Source organism: Meles meles, chromosome 13 (genome assembly GCF_922984935.1).
Source record: "Meles meles chromosome 13, mMelMel3.1 paternal haplotype, whole genome shotgun sequence".
NCBI lineage: Eukaryota > Metazoa > Chordata > Mammalia > Carnivora > Mustelidae > Meles > Meles meles.
The window spans coordinates 46493233-46505850 of NC_060078.1; the positions used below are offsets into that span (position 1 = coordinate 46493233).

Sequence of the window (12618 nt, forward strand, 5' to 3'; positions counted from 1 at the left end):
GATCACTAGGTCATGTGGGTTACCACTGTACAGCCTCCTTGGCATTCAGAACCCCTACCCTCATACCTGCTCTTGGGATCCACACCTCAGAGCAATGCTTCTCCCAGTATGGCCTATAGCCCACCTGCCTGCATCAGAATCAGTTGTGAAAGTGCTAAAATACAATCCCATAAACCAGATTTCCTGAATCACAGTCACTGGGGTTGGAGTTTAGGTTTCTATTCTTTATTTTTTTTAATTTTTTTTAAAGCTTCTCTTGTATTTTTAAGCACATTAAACTGAAAGAACTTGGCCCCAGGTGCTGGGCATCTTTTTTTTTTTTTTTTTCATTTTGTTTTTAAAATTTTTTTTCAGTGTTCCAGAATTCATTGTTTATGCACCACACCCAGTGCTCCATGCGATACGTGCCCTCCATAATTCCCATCACCAGGCTTACCCAACCCCCTACCCCCTCCCCTCCAAAACACTCAGTTTGTTTTTCAGAGTCCACAGTCTCTCATGGTTCATCTCCCCTTCTGATTTCCCCCAACTCACTTCTCCTTTCTGTCTCCCCATGTCCTCCGTGTTATTCCTTATACTCCACAAGTAAGTGAAATCATATGATAATTGACTTTCTCTTCTTGACTTATTTCACTCAGCATAATCTCTTCCAGTCCCATCCATGTTGATACGAAAGTTGGGTATTTATCCTTTCTGATGGAGGCATAATGCTCTATTGTATACATGGACCATATCTTCTTTATCCATTTGTCCATTGAAGGGCCTTTGCTGCTATGAACATTGGGGTACAGATGGCCCTTCTTTTCACTACATCTGTATCTTTGGTGTAAATACCCAATAGTGCAATTGCAGGATCATAGGGAAGCTCTATTTTTAATTTCTTTTTTTAATATTTTTTAATTTATTTGACAGAGAGAGAGAGAGAGCGCGCGCGCGATCACAAGTAGGCAGAGAGACAGGCAGAGAGAGAGAGGGGCGGGAAAGCAGGCTCCCCACTGAGCAGAGAGCCCGATGCGGGGCTCGATCCCAGGACCCTGAGATCATGACCTGAGCCGAAGGCAGAGGCTTAACCCACTGAGCCACCCAGGTGCCCCTCTATTTTTAATTTCTTAAGGAATCTCCACACTGTTTTCCAAAGTGGCTGCACCAACTTGGATTCCCACCAACAGTGTAAGAGGGTTCCCTTCCCCTTTCTCCACATCCTTTCCAACACATGTTGTTTACTGTCTTGTTAATTTTGGCCATTCTAACTGGTGTAAGGTGGTATCTCAGTGTGGTTTTGATTTGAATTTCCCAGATGGCTAATGATGATGAACATTTTTTCATGTGTCTGTTAGCCATTTGTATGTCTTCTTTGGAGAAGTGTCTGTTCATGTCTTCTGCCCATTTTTGACATGATTATCTCTATTGTGTGTGTTGAGTTTGAGGACTTCTTTATCGATCTTGGATACCAGCCCTTTGTCTGTAGTGCCATTTGCGAATATCTTCTCCCATTCTGTGGGTTTCCTCCTTGTTTTGTTGACTGTTTCCTTTGCTGTGCAGAAGCTTTTGATCTTGATGAAGTCCCAAAATTTCATTTTCGCTTTTGTTTCCTTTGCCTTTGGGGATATATCTTTTTTTTTTTAAATTATTTTTTATTCGTTTATTTGTTTATTTACAGCATAACAGTGTTCATTGTTTTGGCATCACACCCAGTGCTCCATGCAGTACGTGACCTCCCTATTACACACCACCTGGTTCCTCAACCTCCCACCCCCCCCCCCCCGCCCCTTCAAAACCCTCTGGTTGTTTTTCAGAGTCCAGAGTCTCTCATGGTTCATCTCCCCTTCCAGTTTCCCTCAACTCCCTCTCCTCTCCATCTCCCCATGTCCTCCATGTTATTTGTTATGCTCCACAAATAAGTGAGACCATATGATACTTGACTCTCTCTGCTTGACTTATTTCGCTCAGCATAATTTCTTCCAGTCCCGTCCATGTTGCTACAAAAGTTGTGTATTCATCCTTTCTGATGGAGGCATAATACTCCATTGTGTATATGTACCACATCTTCCTTATCCATTCATCCGTTGAAGGGCATCTTGGTTCTTTCCACAGTTTGGCGACCGTAGCCATTGCTGCAATAAACATTGGGGTACAGATGGCCCTTCTTTTCACTACATCTGTATCTTTGGGGTAAATACCCAGCAGTGCAATTGCAGGGTCATAGGGAAGCTCTATTCTTAATTTCTTCAGGAGTCTCCACACTGTTCTCCAAAGTGGCTGCACCAACTTGCATTCCCACCAACAGTGTAAGAGGGTTCCCCTTTCTCCACATCCTCTCCAACACACGTTGTTTCCTGTCTTGCTAATTTTGGCCATTCTAACTGGTGTCAGGTGGTATCTCAATGTGGTTTTAATTTGAATCTCCCTGATGGCTAGTGATGATGAACATTTTTTCATGTGTCCGATAGCCATTTGGATGTCTTCATTGGAGAAGTGTCTGTTCATATCTTCTGCCCATTTTTCGATATGATTATCTGTTTTGTGTGTGTTGAGTTTGAGAAGTTCTTTATAGATCCTGGATATCAACCTTTTGTCTGTACTGTCATTTGCAAATATCTTCTCCCATTCCGTGGGTTGCCTTTTTGTTTTGTTGACTGTTTCCTTTGCTGTGCAGAAGCTTTTGATCTTGATGAAGTCCCAAAAGTTCATTTTTGCTTTTGTTTCCTTGGCCTTTGGAGACATATCTTGAAAGAAGTTGCTGTGGCTGATATCGAAGAGGTTACTGCCTATGTTCTCCTCTAGGATTCTGATAGATTCCTGCCTCATGTTGAGGTCTTTTATTCATTTTGAGTTTATCTTTGTGTATGGTATAAGAGAATGGTCGAGTTTCATTCTTCTACACATAGCTGTCCAATTTTCCCAGCACCATTTGTTGAAGAGACTGTCTTTTTTCCACTGCATGTTTTTTCTTGCTTTGTTGAAGATTATTTGACCATAGAGTTGAGCGTCCATATCTGGGCTCTCTACTCTGTTCTGCTGGTCTATGTGTCTGTTTTTGTGCCAGTACCATGCTGTCTTGGTGATCACAGCTTTGTAGTAAAGTTTGAAATCAGGCAATGTGATGCCCCCAGTTTTTTTCTTTTTCAACATTTCCTAGCAATTTAGGGTCTTTTCTGGTTCTATACAAATTTTAAAATTGTTTTTTCCAGCTCTTTGAAAAATGCTGGTGGAATTTTGATTGGGATGCCATTGGAAGTATAGATTGCTCTAGATAGTATACACATTTTAACAATGATTATTCTTCTGATCCACGAGCTTGGAATGGTCTTCCATTTTTGGGGGTCTTCTTCATTTTCTTTTATGAGTGTTCTGTAGTTCCTCAAGTACAGATCCTTTACCCCTTTGGTTAGGTTTATACCCAGGTATCTTATCGTTCTTGGTGCTATAGTAAATGGAATAGATTCTCTCATTTTCCTTTCTATAGTTTCATTGTTAGTGTATAAGAAAGACACTGATTTCTGTACATTGATATTAATTCCTGCTACATTACTGAATTGCTATATGAGTTCTAGTAGTTTGGGGGTGGAGTCTTTTGGATTTTCCATATAAAGTATCATGTCATCTATGAAGAGAGAGAGTTTGACTTCTTCATTGCCAATTTGAATATCTTTTATTTCTCTTTGTTGTGTGATTGCTCTTGCTAGGATTTCTAATACTATGTTGAACAAGAGTGGTGAGAGTGGGCATCCTTGTCGTGTTCCTGATCTCAAAGGGAAGGCTGTCAGCTTTTCCCCATTGAGGATGACATTCACTGTGGTTTTTTCATAGATAGATTTTATGAAGTTGAGGAATGTTCCCTCTATCCCTATACTTTGAATTGTTTTAATCAGGAACGGTTGCTGTATCTTGTCAAATGCTTTTTCTGCATCAATTAGGAAGACCATGTGGTTCTTCTCTCTTCTCTTATTGATTTGTTCTATCACATTAATTTGCGAACGTTGAACCACCTTTGCATCACAGGGACAAATCCCACCTGGTCATGGTGGATAAATCTTTATAACATACTGTTGGATCCTATTAGCTAGGATCTTGTTGAGAATCTTAGCATTTGTTTCCTTTGCCTTTGGGGACATGTCGTGAAGGAGGTTGCTGTGGCTGATGTCGAAGATGTTACTGCCTATGTTCTCCTAGAGGATTTCTTACATTTTAAAAAATCTTTTTCCTTTTTGTTGTTCAGACTGGGCAATTTCTATTGATCTGTCCTTAAATTCATGGACTCTCTCTCATCTCATTTTCTTATTGTTTGCACTTAGTGAGATTTTTAAATTTGTTATTGTATTTTCAGTTCTTAAATTTCCATTTAGTTCTTTTTTATTGCTCCCATTTCTTTACTGAGACTTGTTTTTCATCCATTTCAATAATATTCACCCTTATTCCTTAGAGTATGGTAGATAAACATCAGATTTAAAGTTTTTGCCTGATTAAAAAAAATAAAATTTTTGTCTGATAGTTTCAACATCTGGGTCATCTCAGGCTTGTCATCTGTTGATTATCTTTTTCTGTGTGAGGTTGCTATTTCCCTGATTTGTTCTACACTAAGTAATATCAAATTGTGTCCTGGACATTTTGAATGTTATGGACTCTGGCTTTTGTTGACATCTGGAGAATGCTGATTGTTTTGTTTCACCAGGCAAGCAACCAGGTTAGGTTTAGCCTGAAAGATCTTACCCACCTTCCGTGGACCATGTTTCTGGTATTAGTTTGGCTTCACAGACTTGGCAGTGAGGTTTGCTCTACCCTATATTTGCCCCGTGCAGTAGCCAGTCATGGGTGGTCTTTACCCTTGAGTTCAGTTCTCAAAGTCTTAGGAATGTGGTTTAGGGTCACATCCACACATACAACTCAGAATTGAGGCCAGAGGTTGATACAAAGTCTGACTTTCTTAAGCCTCCTCCTCTTCATGTCTCCCCAACACTTCATGGCTATCAGGGGTCTCTTCCTTCTCCTCTGTCTAGGAAGCTGAGGCTTTAGTTTCCCTGCTTTGTCATGTCCCTCCTACCACTGCATCTGTTTCTGGTGCCAAGCAGGGAAAGGAAATAGAGAGACAAGAGCGATGGAGATTTTGCTACACTCTTAGAACCATAGTTCTTCTGGTTAGAGAGAAGGATTTGTCTTCTAGACACTCAGACACCTGCCTGGCTGCTACTACTGCTGTGAGGTTGTCTGGAGTCTGACTGAGAAAGAACAAAGGAACTTAACAAAGAAAATCTCAGGGCTTCTCCTCCATGCTCTGTGACCTGTAGGAGCCTAATTTTCTGTTCCTCAGCCCAGAAACAGAGATGTTTTCTTGACGCTCTGTCCTTGTCTGTACATGCTGCACATTTCTGTTTCCAGATGCCCTCTGAGCCCATACCCAGGAATTCTGGAGGGGAACACCCAAGGAAATTCAATGCAGTTGAATGGTGCTGTGGGTTTGGTTTCCTTCTCTGCTACCATTTACTTTTAAGAGTCATCAGAGAACTGCTTATTTGTTCTATGTGAGTTTTGAGTTGCATTCAGGGGGTAGGGCAGAGTTGAGTATGCCTACACACCTTGAAGGGATTCAGAAATGCTTATGTGTACGTGTTTAACATAAAAGGAGAGCCTGTCTATCTCCTTTATGCCTGGAGGGAAGGGGAGAGGACCAGGCAACTTACTTGCATTGAATATCAACTATGAGCCAGCCACTGTGTCCTGGGGTCCAAAACCATTATTCTATGCCTCTCTGAGAGAAGTATGGTATTATGGGTTCCACATACAGCTGGGGAAAATTAGGCTCAGATTAATTAGTTCAAAGTTATGTAGATCATAAGTGGTAGAATGAGGATGTGTCTTGTGGCCTGTCAGAGAAAGATTCAGAAAGGTTTGTGAAAAACAGAAGAGACTAGAAAACTCAAAGCTGATATCCTGCTTGCCCTCTCTCTGCAGGGTGGATGAAGGGGATGCTGTGATCATGCACCCTGGGGTCCTGTGCATCATGGTGAGACTGCTGCCTCGGCTGTACCACGCAGACCACCCCCAGGTACTTGTGGATGAACACACGTATTTGTCTTTCTTACATGATGACTCACTTAGCTCCTTCTGGCCCGACTTCTTCTTCTTTGCCTTTGCCCTCAGTATCCTGCATTAGCAGAGCCCCCCTCATGAAGCTCCTCCTGCAGGGGAGAGTCAGTGTGTCCATGGCCCTTGATTGAGTTCTGCTGCCCTTCCCTCCAAGGCCATTCAAAACAGGTCATTTCTGTTGGTGAAGTGACCCTACTAAAATCCACAGCCAAACACAAACTAGCTGAAATGATTCCACCTTCATGAGGCCAGCCGTGGGTACTGAGGACAGCACTGGGCATTGGTGGGACTGGAAGTCCTCCCCACTGCCCCCGGTAGTCATCCATCCTGTGGGTGCTGGCTGTGATCATGGCTCAGTGCTCTGTATAGAGCATGCCGGGCTAACAAGATGGACACTGTCCCTGGACCTGTTTCTCTCATGGGGACCAAGAGATGGTGCCAGTGCAGACAGACTAAATAAGCCCACAAATGAATATACAATTACAGATTGTGACAAGTGATAATAATAGGGAAAAATAAGATGATGAGAAAGAATAATGGGAATGGAGGTGGGGGAAGACCTGATTAAATCTAATTTAGAGGAAGGGGTGGAGGTCAGAGAAGCCATCTCCTAGATGGTGACATTCAAGCAGGGCCCTGAAAGATGAGTAGCAATTAACCAGGCAGGAAGGAGCCTGCTGCAGGCGGCTGGGGTGGGAGCAGAGGGGGAGAATGGGAAATGTGCCAGATGGGGCAGGCGCAGGATGGCTGGAGCCCTGCTTATGATGGAGTTTTATCCCTAGGGTAGAAAGAAGCCTTGCAAAGGAGGAGAGGATGACTCTATCAGGTTTTTGTACCAAAGACTCTCTCTGTTTATTGCATGGGGAATGGCCTGGGAATGGGGACAACAGTTTGAAAGCCATGTCTGCAGGACCACATCTAAGGTGGCTCAGCTAGGGTGGTGTCTGGGCAAGCGTGAAGAGAGAGGAGAGACAGACCCATGGGACCCCGAGATGAGGTCCAGGGGGTGGGAAGAGGGAGAGAAAAAAAACCCCAAAACAAAACCACCCAAGTTCCTTTCCTCACAGAATGAGGGTCTCCACAGCAGGATGAAAGGATTGAGTAACAGAACAAGGCAATTCTTGTTGAGGAAAACCTGGAGAATCCATGCTCTAACGAGTGCAGAGGAGAGGGTACGAACTGGACTGAGCAACCAGGCGTGGTGCTGGACCTTCTCATGGTTTGTCCTTATTGCAGTTTCCTTGGGAGTATTATTTGTCTCCATTTTCACCAGTGGGGAAACAGAGGCTTAGATAATTTAAATGACTTGGAAGGATTCGCAGTTGGCGGACCTGGTATTAAATGTGGTCCTACCTGGTGACAGGTCTCCTGGTCTTTCCCCTGCGCAGCTGTGGCTTCTGTAGGAGGAATGAGGGACAGGGGTTGCGGGTTCAGCTGTGCTTTGTCCAGGACCTAAAAATGATGTGATATGTTCTAGGAAGACTAATGACTAGTGGAGTCATTAATCACAGCCTGAAAATGACAATGACCTAGTAAAATGTTGCAAGCCCGCCGAAATCAGTGAGAAAAGTGGAGCGGGGGCACAAAAGCCTTAATGTGTAGGGAAGGGAACTGTTTTCACCAAGGAAATTCTGTAGTGTTTCATACAGACTTGCCAAAAATGGCTGACTTGGTTCCATGTCTCCATGTCCCTTTGTAACTGGAATCTTTTTTCCGGTTCCTGCTCCTTTGCTGAAAAGTGACCATGAAGTGATGATCAAACCAATGAAGAGAGACACATCTCATAGTAAAATGGAATGCACTTATATTTTTCTACACTTGCAGAAAATAAGTAGGCTGGAATAAAATGGGCTTGATCGCTTCTTCAGTTACCTGTTGCTGTGTGACAAAGTGCTGCCCAGTTAACAAACCATGTCATTCTTTCTCACGGTGACTGTGGGGTAGGAATTCCAACAGCCTCAGCAGGAACAGCCCGTCTTTGCACCCCAAGGTGATGGGTGGGCTGGACCATTTAAGATGTCTTCCTTACTCACACAGATGGCACCTCACAGGGCTGGCTCCAATGACAGGGGGATCCTGGGCTGGGCCAGATGCCTGGGGCCTTGACTGAAGCTGTTATAATAGCATTCTGGGTTCTTCCCCATGTATCCCTCTCCAGCCGGTCTCTATCCGTGCCCCTCCAAGTGAATTCTCCATCAGGCCACATAGTAGCTCAGGGTTCCCAAAGGCACAAAAGCAGAAACTGCCAGGTCCTCCAAAGACTTAGGCCTTGAATGAGCTGACCTTGCTTCCACAGCATTTGTTGGTCAAAGTGAGTCACAGGTTCAGCTTAGACTCAGTGGGAAGGGCCATATGTCTCCTCTACTGATGTAAGGGGTTACATGTGTGCAAAGGACAGAGAGGATTGTTGGGGGTCATCTTTTAAGACCAGCACCTACTTGCCTTAAGCATCAACTGGTAGATAAAAATATTTGACCCTGAAATAAAGCATCTTCTAGTTCTTTACATGTCTTCTAGTTGTTTAGTTGTCTCAAATAAGGGACATTACTTTCTTTACCTTGATGTTCAAGACAGGATCTGCCTGGACCATTGTGGACACTAATCACACTTAGGGCTACCTCTGTGCCAGGCCTGTTGTTTCATCAGTATTCATAACAGCTCATCCCAGCACACTAGAATCTTCCCACATGGTAGGGACTTGAGGCTCAAGGAAGGTGGGTGACTTCCTGCAGTCATGGAACTGGTGACGGGCAGTCTGGATCTCACTCCCCGGCCCCAGATCAATGTGTGTTTGATGGATGGCTCTCTCACCTTTGCAGCTTTTGCAGAATGTAAGGTCATAATCTCTTGGCGTTGCCCAATTTTGTAGGTGCAATAGCTTTACAGTAAGGATGTCTGGCTTCCTTAGCTGTATTTCCAGCCATACAGTGTACTTGGAATGAGAACCACCAAGCCAATGGTTTGGGTGGCCTTAGCAGCCAAATGGTTGCTGATGGGTGTGTCGTGCCCAACTCCATGGCGGTGATGACCGATGAAGTGACGCAGAGCAGCGAGTGGCCTGTCTCTCTGCAGCTCATGCATGGGAACTGTGGCTGAACCTGAGTTTCAGATAAACTCTGTGCCTTGTCATGTTAGTGTGTGGAGTAGAACTTGACTCCTCTGTGATGGCCATCAGATGCATTAATGTATGCAAGTGAGAATTCCATCTGGTAGGATTCTTTTTCTCTATTCAGGTCACAATAAGTAATTTAGGAAAAGTCTAATTCTCCCTCACTGTCTCTCAAAATGCAAATGAAATGTAGTCGTGCGTTTTCTCAAATATTTTCTGCAGATGCCAAATCAGCAGTTATTAAAAGCTGAATAATTACAGTAATTAATTTCTGAAAGGGGAGGGTGGGAAACCTCATAACAATCAATAGAATAGTAAATCAAATGAGAAAGGAGACCACACAGGGAAATGCTGGAATGAAAAGGATTGCAGGATTGCATCTTCAGGGCAGGAAGTTTCAGTAGATGGCAGTGTTTCGAAGAAGATGGAATATGAGTTCCCCTCATCTCCCTGTCCGTTGGCCTGCAGGCTCCCAGCATTGCACTCTTAGCCACCTTCCTATCCGAAGGATAAGAAATTGATGGCTTTCCAAGGTACAGACATCATTTCAAGAGTGACAACTTAAATAACTGCATATATGGGTGGTCTGATTTATTTCTAATTATGGCCACATGAAATTTGTTTTGCTTACAACCAAAAGGTGTCTTCCCCCTCTCCAAAATGCTAGCACCATGAGCTGCTCTTGGAAAGATAACCCAGCTGTGTCATCATCAATATTAAAGCTGGACTGTGGGAATGGCTGTGAATGAGGCAGAAATGGCATCCAGCTCAGTTCTCTGGGAGCTGAGTTGGCCTCAGAACGAAACAACTGATTGGAAAGAAGACATTTTCCCTTTCTAGCATGCTCAGCAGCCACAAGGGTCTTGCTGTGTGAGGGCTCTGCTCCCCAGCATCACTGTGTTTTCATCAGGACTGTGGCCTTTATTCAGTTCCTGACAGAGGGGTATTTGCTTGTGTGCACGAGCACTGTAACTTGGAGGGTGGGAAGCCAGAACCAGGTTAACAGAGGTGGAGCACACAGTGCTTTAGAACAGCTAGTGTGATCCATATGTAGCTGTGAATAATTTTACTCCTCACCTTCCAGATGCCACTGGAGATTCAGACATGAATGTCACAGGAGCTCACAGTCTGAGTTGAGGATGACTAGGGAGAGGAGTGTAGAAGACAGTAAGACCACACTCTGTTGCCTAGAACAGAGGTTTGCCCACTGGGCCTTGGGACAGAAGGGAAGGAAAGCCACAGAGAGTTGGGGAAACTGGAACCAGGCTTTAAGGAAAAGACATGCCCATGGCAGATCAGCTGGAGGAGGGAGGGGAGAGAAGAAGCTCATCCACAGAGAGAGGTACATGTGAAGATGTCCATCTGGGGACTCTGAGTAGTTCAGCTGGGCTAGGATAGACCTTGTGGGTAGAGGGGCAGTGCGTGGGGCTGCGATATGCAGTCAAAGTCACACCATGAAGGATGCTGAATACCATGTTAAGAGAATTGAATTTTATTGGGGTACCACCCATCATCATCATCACCATCATCACCATTATCATCACCACCATCATTATCACCATCAACATCATCACCACGAGCACTACAGTCTTTACTGAACACCTGCTATATGAGGGCAGAGTTCAGGCTCCAAAGACAGCAGAATGTCATCAGATCTCAGCTCTGCCACTTCACAGTCACACAGACACAGGAAATGATTCAGCCTCCATGATCCTTCACTTTCTTTGCTGTCATATGGGGGTAATAATATCATCCTGTGGCATTATTGTGAGGATTAAATGCAACGAGTCCTTAGCATGGTGAGCAGAACATACACTGCACCATGGGAAACACTCGCTAAATGATGGAATTACTGCTACTAGTTGCCAGAAACTCTACAAATGCTTTATCCCTTAATCTTTATAATAACCCTGCAGGGTGGATATCAGGATCCTCACTTTGCTGATGAGGACTTGAAACTTGTAGAAGTTGCTGGGTGGTGGATATCCGTGGTGCCAGGCTCCTGGACCTCCTGCCTCTGTGCTAAGTGGCTTTTCCTGTATGGACGCGGTAGCCATGGGAGGGCTTTGGAAAGCAACAACACGATCAGACCTGAGTATTACAGAGACTCTGATCTACAGTCAGCCAGCAATGAGTCACTGTTGTGTGTGTTCCAGATTCTACTGCCATGGAAATGTCCTGTGCAGTCTGACGGGACAGAGAAAAGATCGGGCTCAGGGCTGGGTTCATCTATCAACTCATTCATGTCTTAATTTAGAAAAGGGTGCCATTTTCTGGAATTAGCGTGCATTTCAAACACATTGAACTAATTGTATGGGTTTCAAATAACTGAAATATTGACAGCATTAATAGCTCTGGGTAGCATTGTGTAAGGGCTTGCTATTTGAAAAGAGTTATTTTCTCCAACAAGGAAATGGGTAAAGTAGGAGTCTCATTTTGTTAAAGTATGACACCTTAGAAATTCCAAATATGTTGAATGTTAGATATCCTGTCTTCTTTCATACTAAAACCCCATCCCCCAAATTTCTTTTGTTCCTGGGAAAATGTCAAGCCTGGTCACGATTCAGTTTACTTTTTAGGGTAGACTTGTAAATAGAGCAAATACACATAATCTCACATGATGACCAAAAGGATCAAAGGAAAACCACAATGGATGTCAGAACGATGGCGTAGAAGTTAAAGCTGTATGGGAAGACTTCTGGCCCAATTATCAGGGGACCTGCTTTTAGCCCCTTTTCCCATCATTAGTTCTGTGACTGATGTAGGATACTTCCGGTTCCCACACCTTGGTTTCAGTTACTCAGATTTGGCCTAGATCACAGGGGTTGCAAACTCAATGTCTTGGAGCCAGGAAGGTGAAAGAAATGTATCGGTGGAAATAATAGGGAATGGTGAGGTCTGTGGCTATTGGGAAGGGCGCTTGTTCTGCCTAAAGGCACTTTTACTTAAATAGGCAGCAGTGAAACAGAAGGGAAGCCAGACTATGCCCACCAAATAAAACACTTCTAGACACCATCAATTTAAAACTCTTGTGTGATCAGGGTTCCCTTCCTTATAATGAGTGCATCACACTGTGGTAAAATCATGGGCTTTGGAGTAAGACTGGGTTGAATGTCAGTTCTGATACTCATTAGCTGTGTGACCTTAGGAAACTGATGTATCTCCAAGTCTTAGTGTTCCCTTATTATATTTTCCTGTTGGGAAAAATAGTGGAAAATATTGCTGTAATGTGCTTAGCACAGTACCTGGCACACAGTATCTGTTCATCATACACTGGCTCCATTATATACCACCCCCCAGCACCCTTTTCTTCTAGCTTGGCAGTCTGTATTCCTAGGACTTTGGGTCATGGCATATAGAAATTTGGAAATAGGAATGGAAGATAATACATTTTAGATATATTTCCAGCTAGAGTTTTACTATTA

General features: G+C 43.8%; 1 protein-coding gene across 3 annotated transcripts in view; it reads left to right on the forward strand.

Moving 5' to 3' along the window:
* WDFY4 (WDFY family member 4) overlaps window positions 1-12618 on the forward strand; it is a 271420-nt gene that overhangs the window by 58907 nt on the left and 199895 nt on the right. For all 3 annotated transcript variants that reach the window (XM_046027423.1, XM_046027426.1, XM_046027425.1), the window contains exon 13: window positions 5950-6043. In XM_046027423.1, coding sequence (XP_045883379.1) covers window positions 5950-6043 — 94 coding nt within the window. The remainder of the gene's footprint in view (window positions 1-5949; window positions 6044-12618) is intronic.